The following is an 18802-nucleotide window of genomic DNA, read 5'->3' on the forward strand; positions in this document are numbered from 1 at the left end:
CCCCAACCCATCCTATGCTTCTATGGCCTTTAAGGACCCTTCCACCCAACCCATCCTCTGCTTCTATGGCCTTTAAGGACCCTTCCACCCCACCCAACTATTCTGAGATTCTATCGTCTCCCAGCATCATTCCAACCCAACCCACTCTATGATTCTATCATCTTTAAGGTCCCTTCCTACCCAACCCAACCTGTGATTTTATGACAACTCACTCTCTGAACAGGACACGCCAGCACCGAAGCGACCTCCTCCTCTAGGACAGGAGACATCGGCTCCATCATGACGACAGTGGGCCAGGGACATCTCCGTCCCTGAGCACTTGACCCCACTCATGACCACGCTGTCAGCACTGACATCTCCATGCCAGTACCAGGTTTCCTGGGCAGAGGGATAGAATGAGGCGTTTACACTCCATTTCATGGGTTGCTATGGGAATAATTGTGTATCCTTGTGAATAACTTGTGTTCTCCCTGCATGCATGAGGTTGCATCAGAGGCAGATTTGCTCGGTGCCCTCTATTAAGGGATTGGGGTTCCTGATGGAGCTGTTGGTTTGTGTCAGTGCAGAGGAATGGAGGCAGGATGCTGCTGATCAGCATCTCTCACCTTCTCAAAACCTTCTGTAGCCCCAATGAAACTGCAATGGCAAAGCTTGGGTGAAGGGAAGAAAGAAGAAGAAGAATTTTCGTCCTTGCATTAGTGCCCAAACTGGAAACGTTTCTAGGAAAAGAGAACCCATCTGCACCATTGCTTCCATTGCAACAGGCTGTTTGTTAACCCTGTTAGCAACACCCTGCACACAGGGCTGCCCTGTTCTACACAGTGTAGCTTTATGCTCGCGTCGCTGCTGCAGCCGGGATACGCATAAGAGCCTTTTCTGTTCTAAATACCAACAGTCTCAGCTAAAGGAAAAAATGTCTTGTTTCTCACTGGACTCTCAGGGCTGTGTCAACAGAGCTGGAAAGGCCAGCATTGAAGGGACGTGGCTATCCTCAGCTCTTGTGCTCCGCTTGGCAGCTGTGCAAGCAGTCAGCTGGAGGAACCAGCTTGCAGCAAAGCTCCAGCCTCCTCCCTCCTAAGGCATCAGACCCCAGATTCCCTCTCTGGCCATGAGCAACACTTAAAAGCCATGGCAATCTGCTTGCTCAGGAGCCTGGTATGTCCTCCTGGCATCCCGGCTTGGTCAGAAGCCCAGCGGATTGGACACAGCACCAAAATGCTGGAGTGTGGCACAGCCTCTGCTCCCTGCGAGGAGATGCTCTGCGCTGCTTTTTGCTTCTGCACCCAAGTTCTGGCTTTCTGGCAATTGTTTGGGGGAAAATAGTTTTCCTTCTATCAGTGAAAGCCCACTTGAATTTTATTTACTCGGTGGCAGCGCAAGCCACATTTTCCCTGAAGCTCCACTTTCAGGGGCCACTTTGCACGAGAACAGCTCTGGCAGGGGACTGCTTTCCCAGAGAGAAGCCAGTTCCTTTGGGGAGCCGTTGTGCCAACACCAGGAACTGCAGTAAAGGCAGTTGTACATTTCCTTGCAAAAGCTGCCTGCCCTTGTGATCCTTGAGGGGTGCATCAGTTCAGGAGCACGTCTTGCACCAGGATTATTGGTCTGTGTCCTTTATTGGGGTGGCAAGCTTCTGTTGCCCTGCATGCAGTCCTATTTCTGGGGCTGCTGCTCGCTTTCCTACAGCCAGCACAGCAGGCTGCTGCTCCCTGCGCCAAGGAGCTTTGCTGAGAAAGAACACTTCATTCTTCTGTGGTTGTCCCAAACGTGCTAGCTGGTGGCTTTTATCCCTTTTAAGTGCTGTTCTTGGTCATGCGTGAGGAGGGAGGCTTAAGGGCATTTGTCATCACAGAAGCAAAAGCCACCAACAACCCAGGGAGCTAGCATGCAGCCGCACCATGTGCTGCACTGAGAAGTAACTAAGGGAGCAAAATCAAATTGTTTTCCTGGTGATTTGACACCAGGAGAAAATTGGCTTCCAACCTCCCTCAGCTCAAATCCCAGTGTGACCCAGTGAAGAACAAGGACCAGGTTGGATATTAGGGAAGATTTCTTCTCTGAAAGAGTGGTCAGGCATTGGCACAGGCTGCCCAGGGAGGTAATGAGGTCACCATCCCTGCAGGTGTCCAAGAGCTGTGGAGATACGGCACTGAGGGACATGGCCAGTGGGGATGAGTTGGGGTTAGACGTGGGGGTCTTGGAGGTCTTCACCATCCTTAATGATTCTGAGATTCTATTTGGGGACATGGTGGCGATGGGTCAGTAATTGGTCTTGGTGATTGTAGAGGCCTTTTCCAACCTTAATAATTCTACGGGTGGGTTACAGTTGGTGATCGCAGAAGTCTTCTCCAACCTTAATAGTTCTATCTCAGGACATGGTGGTGATGGGTCAATAATTGGACTTGGCTCTTATAGAGGTCTTCTCCAACCTTCATGATTCTATGATGGGGATGGGCTGATGTTTGAACTTGATGATCTTGAAGACCTTTACAAGTCTTTCCCAACCATAATGATTCTACCCAACCTCACCCGTGCCACCCATGCTTATGGGGACCCACCTGGAAGGCATGGCTGGCGAAGCCCAGCCCCAGCTGCCTGCACACCACCATGGCCTCCACAGTGCTCCATCCCTGGCTGCAAACCGTGCCCCAGCGCAGCGTGCCGTTGCGTTCAGCCAACACCTCCACCCGACCCTCGTATGGGTTGCGACCACCAACCAGGCGCAGCTGTAGGGCAAAAAAACCCCCACAAACCCTCCATTCAGTAAATGTCACTGCAAGCAGAGGTGACACAGCAGCTGGGCAAGGATCACAGGTCAGTTTCGAGGCTCAGGAGTTTAAGCTTCTGGGCTTCTCTCACCTGGTTCTGGAAACCCATCGCGGGAACGTTGCATCTCACAGCAGCATCTTCCTCGTGGTTGCAGCCCTGCGACTCCATGTTGAACTTGCAGTCTGTGATGGATTTCTCAAATCCTGTACAGTCGATTTCGTTGAGATGGATTGGACCCATGCCTTCGGGAGGGGAAGAAAATAAGGTCATATCTTCTGCCCGTGCTACTGGGGAGTGGAGAACTATCCAATAACTGTTTGCTAACACTTTGCAGACCTCTAGCATTCAAAACAAGGTGATCCTGAAAAAAAAAAATCCCAGCGATTTCTTGTAAAAAATAAAAGAGCTGCAAGATTATCATTATTAATTTTACCATTTCACATTCTTTCCAGTAGTCTCCGGGAGCCACACGCTGCAGAAAAAGCCAAGTTTCCGTTGTTACATAATTTACAAACTTCAGCTGGAGCAATTCACAAAAATTACGACCTTTTGGCTGGGTTTGTGTGACAGGAATCTGTTCTTGGTCAAAACCTGACATTTAGATGCAACATGGACACATTCACTGGGACAGCAAAATGGAGCAACACGGGGATGTGCAAGAGGTCGGTGAAACACTGTGGGGCAAGCGACTATGACAAGACTGGTAACAAGACAGGAAGGGAATCATTGGCTTTTGTTGCTGCAGAAAATGGTGCTAAGGCAGTGGGGCAGAAATCGGAAAGGAATAATTGGTTCCATCCTTGTGAACTCACAGTGCACAACTGCCACTTCCAAAGAGACCCTGAAGGGAGAGAAGGCGCATGAGAAGGTAATTATCCTATAGAAATCCTACGTCCTGATTCCAAACTGAGCCCAAATCCACTTGGAAAGAAGCTTTGAGGGAATTAATCAGATTTTTTATCACAAAACAGAGTATTTTCTGGAGCCTATGCAAACCAGTTCCCATAATTGCTGATGGACACACATGGACAAGAAAGGAACATCTGTGTGTCGGCGATGGCCACCACCACCCACTCCCAACAGCCAGAGGGGGCTGACCAACACCACACACATAAATTAGGGCCCAGCTCAAGGCACTGAAATGACACCCACTGCCCCAGTGGGTCTCCCAGAGGTGACACCAGTTGCCCAAAAGAAGATGGTGGCAGCTCCACCGACTGCATCCCACCAGCACTGCTTCACCGTGAGCCACTTGGTGCTCACCTCTCTGCGGAGGAACGTGTCACCCAACTCCAAGCCTGCTCCTTTTAGCCTTCAAAGCAAAGGGCTGGCTCTGGAAGGCAGGAAAAGATAATTGGTTTGCTGATGGGAGGCGGGATCCTTTGCTCAAAAACCTTTTTCTGTTGCCAGTTGGAGCCTTCCTAACCTCATGGCAGCCAGCACACCTGGGACTGAGATCCCTCACCCTGAGTGACAGCTTAATGATGTGCCTGGTGAACCCCTCACCTCCACAGACTGCAGCACAAGGACTGGGAAAGTGCAACAACAACAACAACAACAACAACAAGAGCTCTCCAGCATATTTCTGCAGATGTGTGGCACGCACATCTGGTTTTTTGTTGCTCTCATTAAAATCCAGTTAGTGGTCTGCAGCTGGAAACGGCAACACTGCCCTGTAAGCAGTTCTGTATGAGGAATGGTGCTGACCAGAATTGGAGGGTGATGCACCAAGAACGCAACACACATCCAGCCTCACATTCTACCCTGACAACGTCATACCAAGGAGATGACAAAGCCAGAGGGCAGGGCCACAGCTCTGTGTTTTCCCCATGCCATTGCCTTTACCAGAAGAACAGAATTAGGGCTGTATACCCAACAAACATATTCTCCCACTGCTTGGGCTTTTACCCTGGTTCTCCTAAGGACATTGCAATGGATAGCACATTCACACCGCTGGACCAAGCGCCTTTCAGAAGTCGATCCCTTTTGTTTTAATTGGGATTGCTATTCACTAACTACTACCTGCAACAATCAGCCCATCCCTGTGTGCTTCACCTTGCACATCCCAGCGCATCATTCTTGGGTTTCTGTTCGTTTGTTTTGCAAATCCAACAGATAAGTCCCATTTTAAAGCTCTCCTTGTCTTGCACTTTCTCCAAGCCATGCTGGTCTGAAGAAATACCACCTGCTCATTGCGTTTCACTATAAGGGGTTAGGTTTGGTGTCATTATTTGTAGGGTTTACATGAAGGCAATCAGCAGTTGGCTTGAGAGGGCAAACGTTAGGCTTTGAGTTGCCATTTACCAGAGTTTGGGATTTGAACCAACTCCCAGTTACAGGAAATCCAAACCCAAGCTGGCTCAGAGTCGTGCAAACAGCCCTCCTATTTTTAGCAGGCTAAATTAAGGTTCAGGGCTTAAATTGGAGAGTGCCTGAGGTCTATGTCCAAGACCCACTTTTGCCAGGAGCCTTCTAGTAATGTGCATCTGGAGAACTTGTAAAGAGACTTTGAGTGCAACGGATGCGATAACGAAGAAGTAATTACTGGAACAGCTGTTTGAGGGGAAGGTTAAACTCATCGGCACCAGAATTCTTTCAATGAATCCTGAACGGCTCCCTAAGGCACGGCCTCAGGAGACTTACTAAGAGGAGACAGGAAATTCTTGGCACCCGAAACAAACATCCCAGCGAAAACACGCTGCTCTGGATCATGAAGGGGCTCTCAGGAGAGAACGGGACACGGAGGGTCCCCAGAGCTCCCCTGCCCTTACCTTGCCCCAGCCTTGCCCCCGTGATCGCCTCCTTGGCGCTGCCGAAGCCCAGCTCCCTGCACACCACGCTGGCAGACACCAGGTTCCAGTTGTCGTCGCACACCGTGCCCCACTCCCCATTCTTCAGCACTTCCACTCGGCCCTCGCCGGTGTTGGCTCCTCCTTTCAGCCTCACCAGAGGTTGCTGGAAGACATGGATGGAAGAGACACTGCAGTTCTCCTCGTGTGTGCAAAAGAACTCAAGAGCAGACCTTGAATACAAAGCAGCTAAGCATCTCAGCTGAAGGCAAGTTTTTGTATTATGAGATAAATCATAGAATCAGTAAGAAAAAAAACACTGAGATCATCAGATCCAACCATCAACCCATCGCCCCTATGGCCATTGAATCATGGAATCATTAAGGCTGGGAAAGACCTCTAAGATCACCAAGAAGTCCAACCATCACCCCATTCCCACTGTGCCCCCAGAATCATAGAATCTTTGAGGTTGGAAAAGACCCCTAAGATCGTCAAGGCCAATCAGTTCTAACCGTCAACCCATCACCGCCATGAAATGAAGTGGTGGCCATCTCCCTAAGATGAAATTAGTTGCATTAATTAGCTAACGGCCAGCAGTTTGCTGCTTTCCTACCAAGCCCTTTGCAAGTCTCATTCTTACAATAACTCTTCATTCTGAAAATGCTGGCAGCTTGGATCAAAGACACCTGTGAGCACTTTGCTGCAGCTTGAACTAGATGCCCTTGGGGATCTACCAGCCTTGATACCCTTCACAGATCAAGGACCCCCCCCCAAAAATGGGGTCAACAGCAGCTTTGCAGCAGTCTCGCAGTCCTTCCCTCCCAATGGGATGGAGGTGCTCCATCCCAGTGCCAAGCAGAGCAGCCCTCCATCTGCTGCAGCACCCGAGAGATGTGGGGTGAGCTGTGGGAACACCAAGTGAAGTCTGCAGAGCCTGAGAGCACTGAAACCCTCACTTTTAAAGCTGGAAGCATACGCAGTTCTCCAAGCTTGGGGTCACGCAAAGGATATCCAAAGCCAACACAAAGGCTTAAAGAATTACTTGGCAGCATGCATGGCTCAGAAGATTAGCAATGATTTACAAGACCTTTCACCCCGAGACCTAAATCCTTATGGCTTCTTGTAGAGTGGGATTTTAGGGAACTCTCTGGGGTCTTCTGAACCCAGAAAAAACCCACTCCTACAGTCACAACAGCACAGTGCTGGGGAATGCAGGCTACCTGGAGATCCACAGTGCAAAATACCAACCCAGTATTAAGGGCCTGCAGCTCTGCAATCACCCCCTAAAGGTGCACATACCTTACAGACAGAGGATTTCCTTAGGCATCAACCTAAAACATGTTTGTTATTCTTCCCCATTCATTTGCCCCACTGACACCAAGAGCAGCCGAATCCGGGCTTGTTTTCTAACAGCCTTTTGCATAGCTGAGGATTTTTATGCTATGCTCAGCCTTCTTTGCTAGACTAAACAAACACAGCTCTCCCGACCTCTCCTGCAGGTTTTCCCTCCTTCTCAGGGCCCTTCTTTGCAGAAAACACGAGAGTAGTGGAAATACAACCTCACTTCTATTGGATCTCTACAGGAGACAGAGCTCAGCAGCATTTAATTGACTGCAAAACAGCAAAGCCCAGCAGCAATGGGCACTCATTCAATTGGCTGGAGCAGACAGAAACGTGACACATTTATTTGCTTGCCCTTCCAAGCCTGGCACCACGTCCTTGCGAGGAAGGCACCGTGCAGAGCTCTGCCGGTTTATCCTTCCTGCTCCCTGCTCACCTCCTGCCTGAAGGCTTTTCGGAAGCCACTGTGGCTGCTGGGGGCAAAAGCACGGCCGGGGACACAGCTGGCCACTGCGGGCATCCCGTTGTCACATGTTGCATTCTTCTCCATGTCCACGTTGAGGTGGTTGCCCAGTTTGCAGCTGGAGATGTGTGCCTCGTTCCCAGTGCAGTCCATGGAGTAAGCCCAGTAATGCTGCTTCCTTCTGCTGGCAAACATTCTGAAAGAAACCAAAGGGGAGAGAAATAGAAGAGCCAGAATCTGGAGGAGCTGCACCGATGGAGGTGCATTTGGGAGAAGAACGCCTTGTAATTAAATGGATGGAGCAGGGATGGATGGGCAGGGATGGATGGGCAGGGATGGATGGAGCAGGGATGGATGGAGCAGGGATGGATGGAGCAGGGATGGATGGAGCGAGCAGGGATGGATGGGCAGGGATGGATGGAGCAAGGATGGATGGAGAGCTGCTCCATTCACACTCACAGTGACCCTCTGTTACGTTGTCACTCAAGAATCCAAGGGTCTATTAACTCAAAAGGCAGCATGCTAACACGTCCCCCAAAAAACCTCTCCCAGAATGAGCTGCTCCCCTTGCTGGCCATCCCCTATAGGCTGCAGAGTGCTATGGCTCTCCCGCTTCTTAGAGCTGCACTGTGAACAACTGTGAGCTTGAAAGCAGTATCTGAGAGTGAGAGAAATCTCCTTGCTTACATGTTTGCAACAGAGGAGCTTGGCAGCAGTTCCTGCTTCTTGCTCCCAAACTGGAGCTGTTCCAGGGACTGCTAAAGGGAAGGGGCATGTGTGATAAACGGGAAAAGAAAGCATCCCTGATTCATCCTAGCTGTATCAGGGCTGAAACAGTCAGCGAAGTGTAAATATGGATCAGGGCACTGCTGAAAGGGAAATGTGAGAAGCTGAAGGAAGCAGAGGTGCTGGGAGCCAACGCCTTGCTGGGATCTGACGTGGCTCTGCTGGATCCCTGTGCTGCTCCTCGCTCCAGGGTTTGCTGTGAACAAACGCAGAGCACAGTGCAAGGAGAGACAACAGCAGAGCTGACCGGTGAGTGGGACGGAGAGCTTGGCCAGGATCTGGTAAAGAAACCAAGGAGCATTTTTCCAGGTTGGTTGCTTGAAACCAAACCGGTGACTTGGCCAGGTTGTCCCAGGTGATGCTCTTCGGTGGTGCCGTGTGAACTATTTTGTGCCACTGTGGATCTTCTCCTGCTCATAAATCTCTGCTGATGAGCCCAGCAGCTGCCCAGGCTCAGAGCCACCAGCAAATCCTGCCTGGAGCCCCATTTCTCCAGGCTGGAGGTAAGGCTGGGCACAGGCAGGCTGGAGACAGAGAGGCAATTGCACCACATGATGGGGAGACCACAGAGCCCCAGGGCAGACATTAGGGTTACAGGCAGATGCTACACACTGGAGAACATCTGCAAGATCGTCACGCAGTGACTTTACTCCTCTGGTTCTGCTTCACCATTCTGTGCACTGGAAGTGAGAACCAGGAGGAGTGTTCTGACCGAGGAACCCCCCCCCACACACACATACAGTGAGCTCTGAACTCCGAAGCAGACAAGAAACACGGCCTGTCTTAAGCAGTAACTACGGGGATGCCTTAGAATAGCAAACAATGACCTCATCCTGGAAACTTTATGAGGCACGAACATCTGGATGGTGTTAGCAGCCCCTGGTAAGCTGGGGAAAAAGAGCCAGAGAAGCCCCACCTCACTTCCCCAGAATGGATATGTGAAAAACAGCAGAATGCAGATGATCTCTACAGACAGAAACTCGGGGCATTCTTGCTATTTAGCACAGAAAGGGTGCAGCCCACCTCTTGCTGGCCTTGGTGCAAGCCAAGCACAACGCTGCTCAGATCAGAGGGGTGAGTGAGCAGCCATGCTGAGTTCAGCCAATTCGAGGTCATGCTGGAACCCAAGGATGTCAGAAGAGATGGATCTTCACTGAGTAAGCTTGAAAAAAAGCCACAGGTTAAGCCTGAGGGCTGTGGGAAGCATCACAGGGCATGGCTTTGTAAGAACACGTCGGAGAGGACAAGGAGAGCAGAGAGCAAATCACACACGTGCTGGGAAAGTCACCCATGGCACACTGAATGGCAGCTGGAGAGTTCTTCTTTGGGCCCTGACCTTCTCCTGGAGCCCTTAGGACCCTGGCTTTGCTGGAGAGAATCCAAACCATCAGGATTTCTACCGCAAGCCCCACACAGGCGACCAAATATACAACTCAGATTGGTTAAACTGAGAGATGCTACTCAGGCAGGCACTGAACAAAGCGTGATGGAACTGCTGAGCTCTTCCCTCCACCCTTTGGCCACCCATGGGCAAATCATCCACTCCTTTGGCCGCACCATGACTGCTGTTGGACAAAAGCTGTAGGAGAACATCAGGAAGGCATCGGGCTCATTCTCTGCCTTAGACTTCTCCGCTCGCGCCGTCCCTGTCAGCAGGATGCATTTAATGCTGCTCAGAGCAGGGAGGAGGAGGAATTAACAAACAGCTCTTATATAAAACCGCTTTGAAGCACGAACAAGAACATGGAAACAACGTTGAAGATTTGTTTCGTTTCCGAACATAAATCGTGCTGTCAACTGCAGAGCCTGAGTCGCATTCAGGAATAAAACCCTGGCACGGTGACAACGATGAACTAACTTGTTTTCTTTCAAGCCAGATCCATCTGCACATCATTTCACCTCCCACCACAGCGCAGCCGCGGAGCTGAGCACCGGCGAGCTCAGCTCACCAATGAGGATGGTTTGGGTCTTCATTAAAACGAACCACAAGATGTGTTTTGGTAGCAGAGGTGCACGAGCCTGGTGGTTTGCGTTGCATATTCATGACTCCAGCTCCAGTGAATGGGATTTTCAGTGCTGCTGAAGCACTGTGCATCAGCTTTTCCATCATGCAGAGAGGGCTGTTGCAAGAGACGGGACAATTACCACGCATCCTTTTATTTAGGGCAGATGGCTCCAGCTGCTAAAGTTAATGCTCTTCTTGGAAATGCCATAACTGAGAAGCAGGAAAAATCTGCTTTGTTTTACTAGAAGCGCTCTGTCCTCCTGTTCTGGTGCAAGGAATGGGAATCTCAGGTCTGAATTTGCTGCACTGATGGGAGCAAACGTTCCTATGGATAACAACTGCCTGCTAGCAATTATCAGCTCCCTGCTTGGCTCCCCGGGGTGCCCAAAAGCAGAGCTCCACCTGGGTTATTCACTTTATATTCTTTCTGCTGCTATATGGCTTTACGCTCTCCCAGCCCAAAGACCTCTTCTATTGATCACCGTCTTTCTAACAAAATAAATGAGACTCGGCCAGCTGGTTCCAGGGGGAGCTTTCAGAAATAGCAACGCAGAGGCCAAAAAGAACAGGAAAACCACAGCTCCTGCCTGGAGAGCTTCCCCTTCACCGACTGACACTTTCCCACTCCTGGGTCACAAAGCAGAGGGAAAAATGAGGCAGAATTGAGCTTAAACTATTTTGCATCTGCTCTGGGGTGTTATTCCTAGGGAACAGCGTAGGAAGATCTATGTCTGTGATGAAGGATGGTGACAAAAAGCATTGACAACAACAACAAAAGGCCGGAGCTCCCAGCTTTCAGGATGGAGAAACACAGCCTGAACTGCTCAGCCTGAGGCTCTCGAAGGCACGATGCTCTTTCTCCCTTGGGATCACCATTTCCTCCTCTCATTTTAAAGAAATATTAAATAAATATATATATATATATGAAACATATATATCATATATATACATATAACACTGAAATCACAACTGCCCTAAATCGGAGAGCAGCTGCTTGATGGGGGTAAGCATGACATTGGAGGAGCAAGACCAGGACTGAGGAACACAAGCAATATGGGCAGTGCAGCCAACAAAAGCCTGCTTTGTTCCAAGGTTCTCCCAACGGAGCCTTCAGCACAAGACCTGACCCTACAGCTTTCTGCAAAGAGATGGAAGCACTGAGCTCAGCTCACAGATGATGGGTTTTGCTCGTGTCCACCCAACCCTGCACACAACACAGGACCTGAACCCGTTGCTAATAGGTGCAAACAAAGGGATGCACTGGGCTGAATGCCCACATCTACTGCAGGAGCTACCAGCTACTAACAGAGATACTCTTGGTTGGGGAGCAAACCACCCCTGCCCACCCAAGGAAATACCTGACATCTCAAGTATTTACACAGTAGGAAAACCTGATCTGAAGGAACTAAGCAGTCAGAGCTTACTCTACCTCAAGGTCTCCAGTGCCATTTGACAATTTGGGCTTTCTGAACAAGGCCCCGAGTGCTGAAAGAAACACACAGAGCTCTGCTCTTACTTGTAGACCTTGGTGTTGTATTTCCTCTCGCTCGGAAACCCAAACATGCCGCAGACGACTCGGGAATTCTTCATGGTCCAGTGCTTGTCACAGATCTGCTTCCAGGTCCCTTCTTCTTTCACCTCCACATAACCCTCCGTGACGGGCACCCGCTTGCGATAGGTGGCGAGGATGGGCCGGATCCTGATGTCCTCCACCTGAATGTTCATGTTCTGTGGGTGGAAAAGAAAGAGGAATGATGCAGGCTTGCAATGAAGCTGCTGGGGAAGGGGGAGCTGTTGTGCTCGCAGTGATGAGGGCTGTTTGGGAAAAGTCCAGAGGTGTGGTGGCATCTTTGTTCCTGTTCGAGGAACGTGAAGATGTGGCACTGAGGGACACGGTGAATGGGCACGGTGGGGGCGGGCTGGGGTTGGATTTGGGGATCTTAGTGATCTTTTCCAACCTTGACGGTTCTGCAGGTACGGTGGGTTGGGATTTGGACTTTGGGATCTTGGAGGTCTTTTCCAACCTTAATGACTATAATTCTATTCCATGAAGCGCTGGCACAGGTTGCTCAGAGAGATGGTGGATGCCCCATCCCTGCAGACACCCGAGGTCAGGCTGGCAGGGCTGTGAGCACCCCACTGAGCTGTGGGTGTCCCTGTTCACTGCAGGGGGTTTGGACCAGATGGCCTCTAAGGGTCCCTTCCAATTCAATCAATTCAATGACAACCATGAAGCAAACAAGCCTTTCTACCTTGTGCAATTCCTTCCTCTGTCCTTCAGGTGGGTATATACACACATACACGTGTGAATGAATGGCTATGTAATAACTCCCCTCTGTTACTGAAATTCATTGAAAGTGTTGATTTCAGAAGCAGTGACCTCACTACATGTATAGGTTTTGGCCACTACTGGAGTGAGCTGTGGTGGGGCTGATTACTGGCACAGAGCACTGGCAGGGGACCGAGCTGGGGGTCCCTCTGGGCTCCCATCCCCACACTGTTGGCACAGAGATACCCCCATTTCTGCAAGCTGAGCTCCTCCTGCAGCAAACGAGTCGGGGAGGTCGAATGGATTTTGCATTTTGGAGCCTACGTGAGGATGCTGCAGAAACCTTGCAGGGACCTGAGCCCAAAGCAAAGGCTGACTGGAAAATATTTGCTGTGGCAAGCAATTACAAAGGAGCTACTGAAAATTTTATTGCTTGCTTCCAGGAGAGCTTTTATTGTCAAAAATGTACGAAGCCACGTGGTTCTGCTCAGGGTTACATCAGATCTGAGGAATCCTGCCCTCCCCTCCATCACTTGGAAAAGGAGGGGGCCGAAAGCTTTAAAGAGACACAGCCTCTGCGGGTGGCACGCAGGTATTTGGGGCAGGAAGAGCACTGCAGGGCTGATGCAGCTCCGAGAATCACACGTGGCACATCCATCCCCCAGCACTGATGGGAATCACAGCCTTGGGCAAATTGAAACCAACTGCAGGGAGAGGCTGGGCCTTACTCCCAGCCTTGGGCAAACCTTTACATACATTTATTATTGACTGCATTTACTACTTGGCTGATATCTCCTTTTCACCTCCATCTGCTGGAATTCAGCCCTCCACAGCAGGAGCACCCATGGGACAGCCCCGGTGACTCTGTGCAGGGATGAACACAGTGAGTTGACAGCTCAGGCTTAGGTCTGGAAAGCTCCTACAGCCCTTGAGAAGAAAGCAAACGACACAACAGTATCCAAGATTTGCCACATCTGAGGCATTCAGGTGTTCAGAAAAAGGGTCCCACGCAGGAACCAACTGAGACATCTCGACAGCACATACTAAAGGAACAGAAACATTCAGAGCAAAGTGTGGCATCACCTCCAGGAACGATGCTCTGAGATGCACACATTGCAAAGAAGCTGCACGGTGGCACTGCTCCGTGTGCCTCATGCAGAGCAACGGTCCAGATGTGAAACATCTGCCTGGTGCTTCCGCAGCAGAATCGTTACCCTGTGCTGCACTCATTAGTCATCATTAAGCCATTACTGCTCACTGCTGCAGTAGAAGTCTTCAGCAAGATGAATGCTCCCTTATTGCAGGGGCGACAAAGCTGAAAAGCCTCCAAGACAAATACAGCCCTCATAAGATGGGAGAAAGGAAAGATTCTCAGACCCTTTCTGCAGGTTGAGCAATGAGAGGATCATTGCAGATCAATGCAGAGGGATCAAAGTGCTTCTGCAATGACCCTAAGGCAGGAATTGCATCCAAGCAGCAGCAAAACCTCCAGCACTTTTCGCTCATAGAACTTCTGGCACAGCAAGTTGGACTTGATGGTTCCAATGGGTCCCTTCCAACTCCAGACATTCTGTGACTCTGTGAGCTCAAGGCTTTGCTCTGGGTTTGAACAAACAGCAAAACATCCAGGAGAAGAATTCAGTGTGCTGCTGATCTTGGATTTATACTGGGAGAATAAAGAACAACGGATCAAAGTAAGCCCTCCTTCCTCCTGCAGCACACTAAGACCTTCTTCCCAATGGCTCTATACAGGCTTGAATGGTTTCCTCTCTCTGCACTGGGAGTATTCAGTAATGCAAGCACAGCCAGGTTGTATTTTACCCCCGACACCAATGCATACAGCAGAGGGACTGATGGTGAAAACAGACTTCACATCCAAATCAGAACAAACAACATTTAATAGCTGGAGCAGATGCTTTCAGACAGCCTGCGCGTGCTTTCTGTACACGTGGAGACAAAGGCCTGCAACAAGAGCTCGTGTTAACGAGGAAACCTCTGTCTGAAAGCTTTGCTGGTTCTGTTATGCCAGCTATTGAGGCAGACCTGTAAACCCTCTGATGATCTCCAAGCAGCTATCAGACGAGCAGCTGTGCTGCAACCATAAAGCAGAGCCTGCAGCAGCATTTCAGGAGCCAGGCAGCCATCCAAAGAGCAGCACTACCTCTAGGAAACGCAGCAGGAAACCCAAAGGCATTTTACTCCTGCTTGCATGAAGTCTCCAGAACCCAAAACTGTTTTGGGTCCTTTCCCCTTCCTCCTGCTCCTCTCTGTTATGAAACCCATGAATTCCACCTTCAGAGAACAGGGGATAGCAAGAAGAAAAGGGGTCGGTCCTGAGCCTCAGCTCTTTTGTTTTCATCTCTCTGAACCAAACGCAACCCCTGACTGCAAACACCCACACTTTATGACATTCCCTTCTACCTTTTGCCATCTGTTCCTATGGGAAGGACCATCCCCCCACCCTCCCAGGCTCAGAGACAGCTTTCTCCTTGCAGCAGCCCTGAGGATGCCCAGCAATGGTTACACACGTTTAGATGTGTGATTTAACTAAAGCAATGAGCCTGTGTGCTACCTCTGTCCCTCGATAGTCCATACTCACTGCCCCCCTGCTTTCACAAAAGCTCTCTCTTCACATGCATGGGAATGAGAGGAATCTGTTTGGACTTAAACATCTGGAGCTGTGCCTCTGAGTCACCGCTGAGGTCCCAGCTGTTAAATAAACACAGGGAGGGAGATGCTGCAAGACTGAACAGGCTGTACGGGGCAGGCAGCAGCCCTGGGAGCATTGCACTGCACTGGACCAGGAGCACTTTTTGTTCTGAGGTTTGCACAGAGCAAAAGGGTGAGAGAGGAGAGCGCAGCGCAGGATCAGGCTCCAGGAGCAAACGCAGTGCAGATCATAAGTGACAAAGCTGAGGCCTTTGCTAAACTGTGCAATGCTTCAGTGGGAGCCCAATGCAAAGCAGGCTAAGGAAGGCTAACAGGGGGCACTGGAGACAAGGGCTGGATGGCAAGCACCAGAAACCCCTGCACACACGTTAAAATTACAGCAGTGAAGAAACAGAGGCTTACCTCAATGGTTTAATCAACATCTGACTTGAGCTATCTCCAGAACAGATGCTGAGATGCTCTCTGGGCAAACATCAGCATTTATGTTGCACACAGGTGTGTGCTTAGAGAGGTAAACATTTACATGAAGGGGGAAGAGCTTAAAACCTGTTGACACAAACAGGTAAACAAACATTGGGTTTTCAAACAGCAAGGACAGGGCTGGTCTCAGGTGGTGGGAACAGATCCTCATGGCACAGAGAGAGCATCCACTGATTTGCATGGTGATACAACAGTTCTACTTGTGCCAGGCCACAAGAAATATCATAGCACAGTAGGATCATCCAGATTGGAAAAGAACATTAAGGTCATCGAAGTCCAGTCCCAAACCATCCCCACCGTGGTCACAGAGGTTGGAAAAGACTCCTGAGATCACCAAGGCCAACCCCAACCCACCCCACCATGCCCACTGACCCTGTCCCCGTCCTCAGCCTTGCACTTAGCAGCAGCACACAGAGGAGTTCTATACAACCTCATCCCCACAGCCTGGGCTGCTTACAAACCCCAGACAATACAAACTCAACCCATTTCCAACCCGGCACAACCAGACCCTTTGAGCCACTGGGCTTTCAAGTGAGATTTTTCTGCTCCAGAAAGGAAAAGGAAGACAGGAATAGCAGCACAGCCCGGTCTGCTCCACCAGCCCTCGTCTGCCCACTGTCTGCTCCCAGGTACCACATCTATTTGGGAACACCGTGGCTGCAGCTATTCGATATATTTAGAGCACATCCTATTTGCAGCCTGGATGTGTGCACAGAGAGGAAGAGGACGGACAACAAATATTTTGCTAAGGATGTTTTGGGGGATGGCTTAAAAAATGCATTTATTAAAGAGATGCATTCAGGGCAGAGCTGGTTGCTGTGGTCTTAGCAGTGCTGTCACAGGTGGGTTTGTGTGTGTTTGGACCATGCACTGCTCTCATCCAGCCCCCAGCACATCAGAGAAGGGCATCTCAACTCCCAGCTCCCTTCCTGCTCTTTGTGGGGCTTTCAGGCATGGCATCCCTAAGAGCATCCCCTGCCCCATCTGCACAGCAGCTGTACAGCTGGACCTGGAGACACCATTATGAACAAAGCAGGTGCTGTGCTCTGCCCGCCTGTTGTATTCCCAAGTCATGCAATAACTCACAAATGTGAATACAAGCACGCAGACCTGGGAGCTTTTACTCCAAGAAATACAAGCTAAGTCAACTCCCCATGTTATTCCAACCGTAATTTGGCCACATGGTGTTGGATGAGCTGATGCTTGCATGGAGGAGCACAGGTCCAGAATCAGTCTCCTCCTGCCCCTGTGGCTGTGGGCAGCCTTTACATCCACAGTAAAACAAGGCTAAGCCACAAGCTCTCTCCATAAATGAGAAACTGTCTGCATACTTAGTCTACATGTTTTAGAGAGGAGGGGGAAAAGCAGCTCGGGATTGCACTCAGTGTCATTGCCCCAGGTTGCTTCGAGCAAGCTCTGCTGAAGATGGGCAGTGCTCAGGAGGCTGATCCCAGCCAACAGCCCCACTCCGTGCATCCACCACTCTCCAAGAAACAACCCTCAGAACAGGGCTAGAAGCTGCAGCATCTGCTGGAATTATCAAGCACAACGGGACTTTGCCCTTCAGCAAGAGGCTGATGGATTGATTTCAGAGCTGCCCTAAGCTCAGTCCTTTTAAACCTCTTCCTGCCCATCTGCTGCCTCTGTGTCACGTATCTCCTACCACTCAAGCTGGGCTGAGCGGGTTTGCTGCATAGAACTGGGGGAGCAGGAATGGAAAGGCTCAGGAACAGGAAGAGGTGTGATGTAACCCTCCAAGCATGAGCTGCGATGGGAAAAGATCCGGCTGAGCATACATACACATGTATATATTTAAGCCAAGTGGCTTCTGGTGATGGAAATTTCATCCTATACCACTTATCTACAGCATTTCCAAACTGGGGAATAGAAGCATGCATAACGTCCAATAAAAATAAGCTCTGCTCGAAGGCTCTCATGTTGCTTTTAAGAGTGTGCAATCCTTCTGCCTGCTGGATTTTAGTGGAAGTGGGGCCAGATTTGAGCAAACATCAGTTTGCACAGCCCCTCCGAGCTGGAGCCGAGTCAGAATGAAGTCAGACGTTGCCTTATAGCTGCTGGCTTTCCCCGTTCAACCTTGGCAGCCCCACAGAAAGTAGCACTAAAGGGCTTGAAGTCAATTTCCAAATGATGAATTTAAGATGAGTGCAATGGCACTTGCTTGGTGATGGGCTGTCTGTGCTGCCCAGAGCACGCATTTCCCAGCAAGGCAGAACAGAAGTGCTGCTCCCACCAAATGCATCAGTGCATCACCATTATCACACTGCCTTCACCAGTGCAGCAGCTGAAGGCAGAGAGACCTGTCCATAAAAAATATCTCAAGTCCTTCACTCCAATTCCATCCTAATGGGGGAAACATCCATTGGGCAAGAGCTGGGCTGCAGCCAGAGGAGCCCAACTGCTCACAGAACGATGACGTTTCCCCCAGTGAATGCATGCTATGACATGCAGAATTCCCAGGCATGCTGGAGAGGGCAAAGACTTTCAGCTTGCATTCACATCAGCCTTTTGACCTCACTGTTTGTGGTTTGTGACCCTATGAGTAACCCCTCTCATCGTCTCTGACTCCCAGCAATGCCACAGCAGCTGCTAATGAGATAAAGCAAACACAGAGAAGAGAACAAAAGCTGGAAGGGGGGTGGAAAACCTGAAGCATTTGACAGCTAGCTGTGACTGAGCTGTGCTTCCACACAGGCATCTGAAAAATTCATAGCGCATCACCTTTAGCCTTAATCCTGCAGCATTAAAACCAGCAGAATAAAGAATCCTTCAGCTCTCTGTGACTTTAGAGGGATATGAGAAAACTCTCTACCCTCACCAGTGCCTTTGGTCACCAGTGCTCCTCACCCACCTCCGGGAATGCAGTTCACCCCTTACCATGGTGACCCAGCTCCCAGGTCATGGAAGATACAACTCACCCAAACCTATTTCTCCTATGGCTTCAGCCACATGAGCTGCTCCAGTCCTGTGATTCATTCTCTTTATCTTACATGAAGCTCAACACCCACACAGCATCAGCACAACCAGTTCTTGGTCACCCCAACGTGTCCTACTCATTAATCAACCTCCAGTGCTTAGCTAACGGAAAAGCAGAGCCCTCCCCAGCTTTTGTGATTAATACCCAAAGCATCTCAGTGTGATGCGACCTCCGTCTAGACGAAAGCATCCTTTCTTCCAGGCCTCTCTTTGAAGGATTCACTGTGGCTTTGGGA

General features: G+C 50.1%; 1 protein-coding gene across 2 annotated transcripts in view; it reads right to left on the reverse strand.

Annotated features, from left to right (window-relative positions):
* The window catches only part of LOXL2 (lysyl oxidase like 2), a 41409-nt gene that overhangs the window by 12582 nt on the left and 10025 nt on the right, over positions 1 to 18802 (reverse strand). For both annotated transcript variants that reach the window (XR_006181570.1, XM_042886728.1), the window contains exons 4-9: positions 11670 to 11881; positions 7336 to 7558; positions 5541 to 5724; positions 2860 to 3011; positions 2559 to 2726; positions 213 to 378 (exon numbers count right to left, since the gene is read on the reverse strand). Coding sequence is in view for 1 of the 2 variants with exons in the window: in XM_042886728.1 (XP_042742662.1) it covers positions 213 to 378; positions 2559 to 2726; positions 2860 to 3011; positions 5541 to 5724; positions 7336 to 7558; positions 11670 to 11881 (1105 nt within the window). In the remaining variant the exon portion in view is untranslated. The remainder of the gene's footprint in view (positions 1 to 212; positions 379 to 2558; positions 2727 to 2859; positions 3012 to 5540; positions 5725 to 7335; positions 7559 to 11669; positions 11882 to 18802) is intronic.

This window comes from Lagopus leucura, unplaced genomic scaffold, assembly GCF_019238085.1.
Source record: "Lagopus leucura isolate 7727_CA_CO unplaced genomic scaffold, USGS_WTPT01 Super-Scaffold_100062, whole genome shotgun sequence".
Lineage (NCBI taxonomy): Eukaryota > Metazoa > Chordata > Aves > Galliformes > Phasianidae > Lagopus > Lagopus leucura.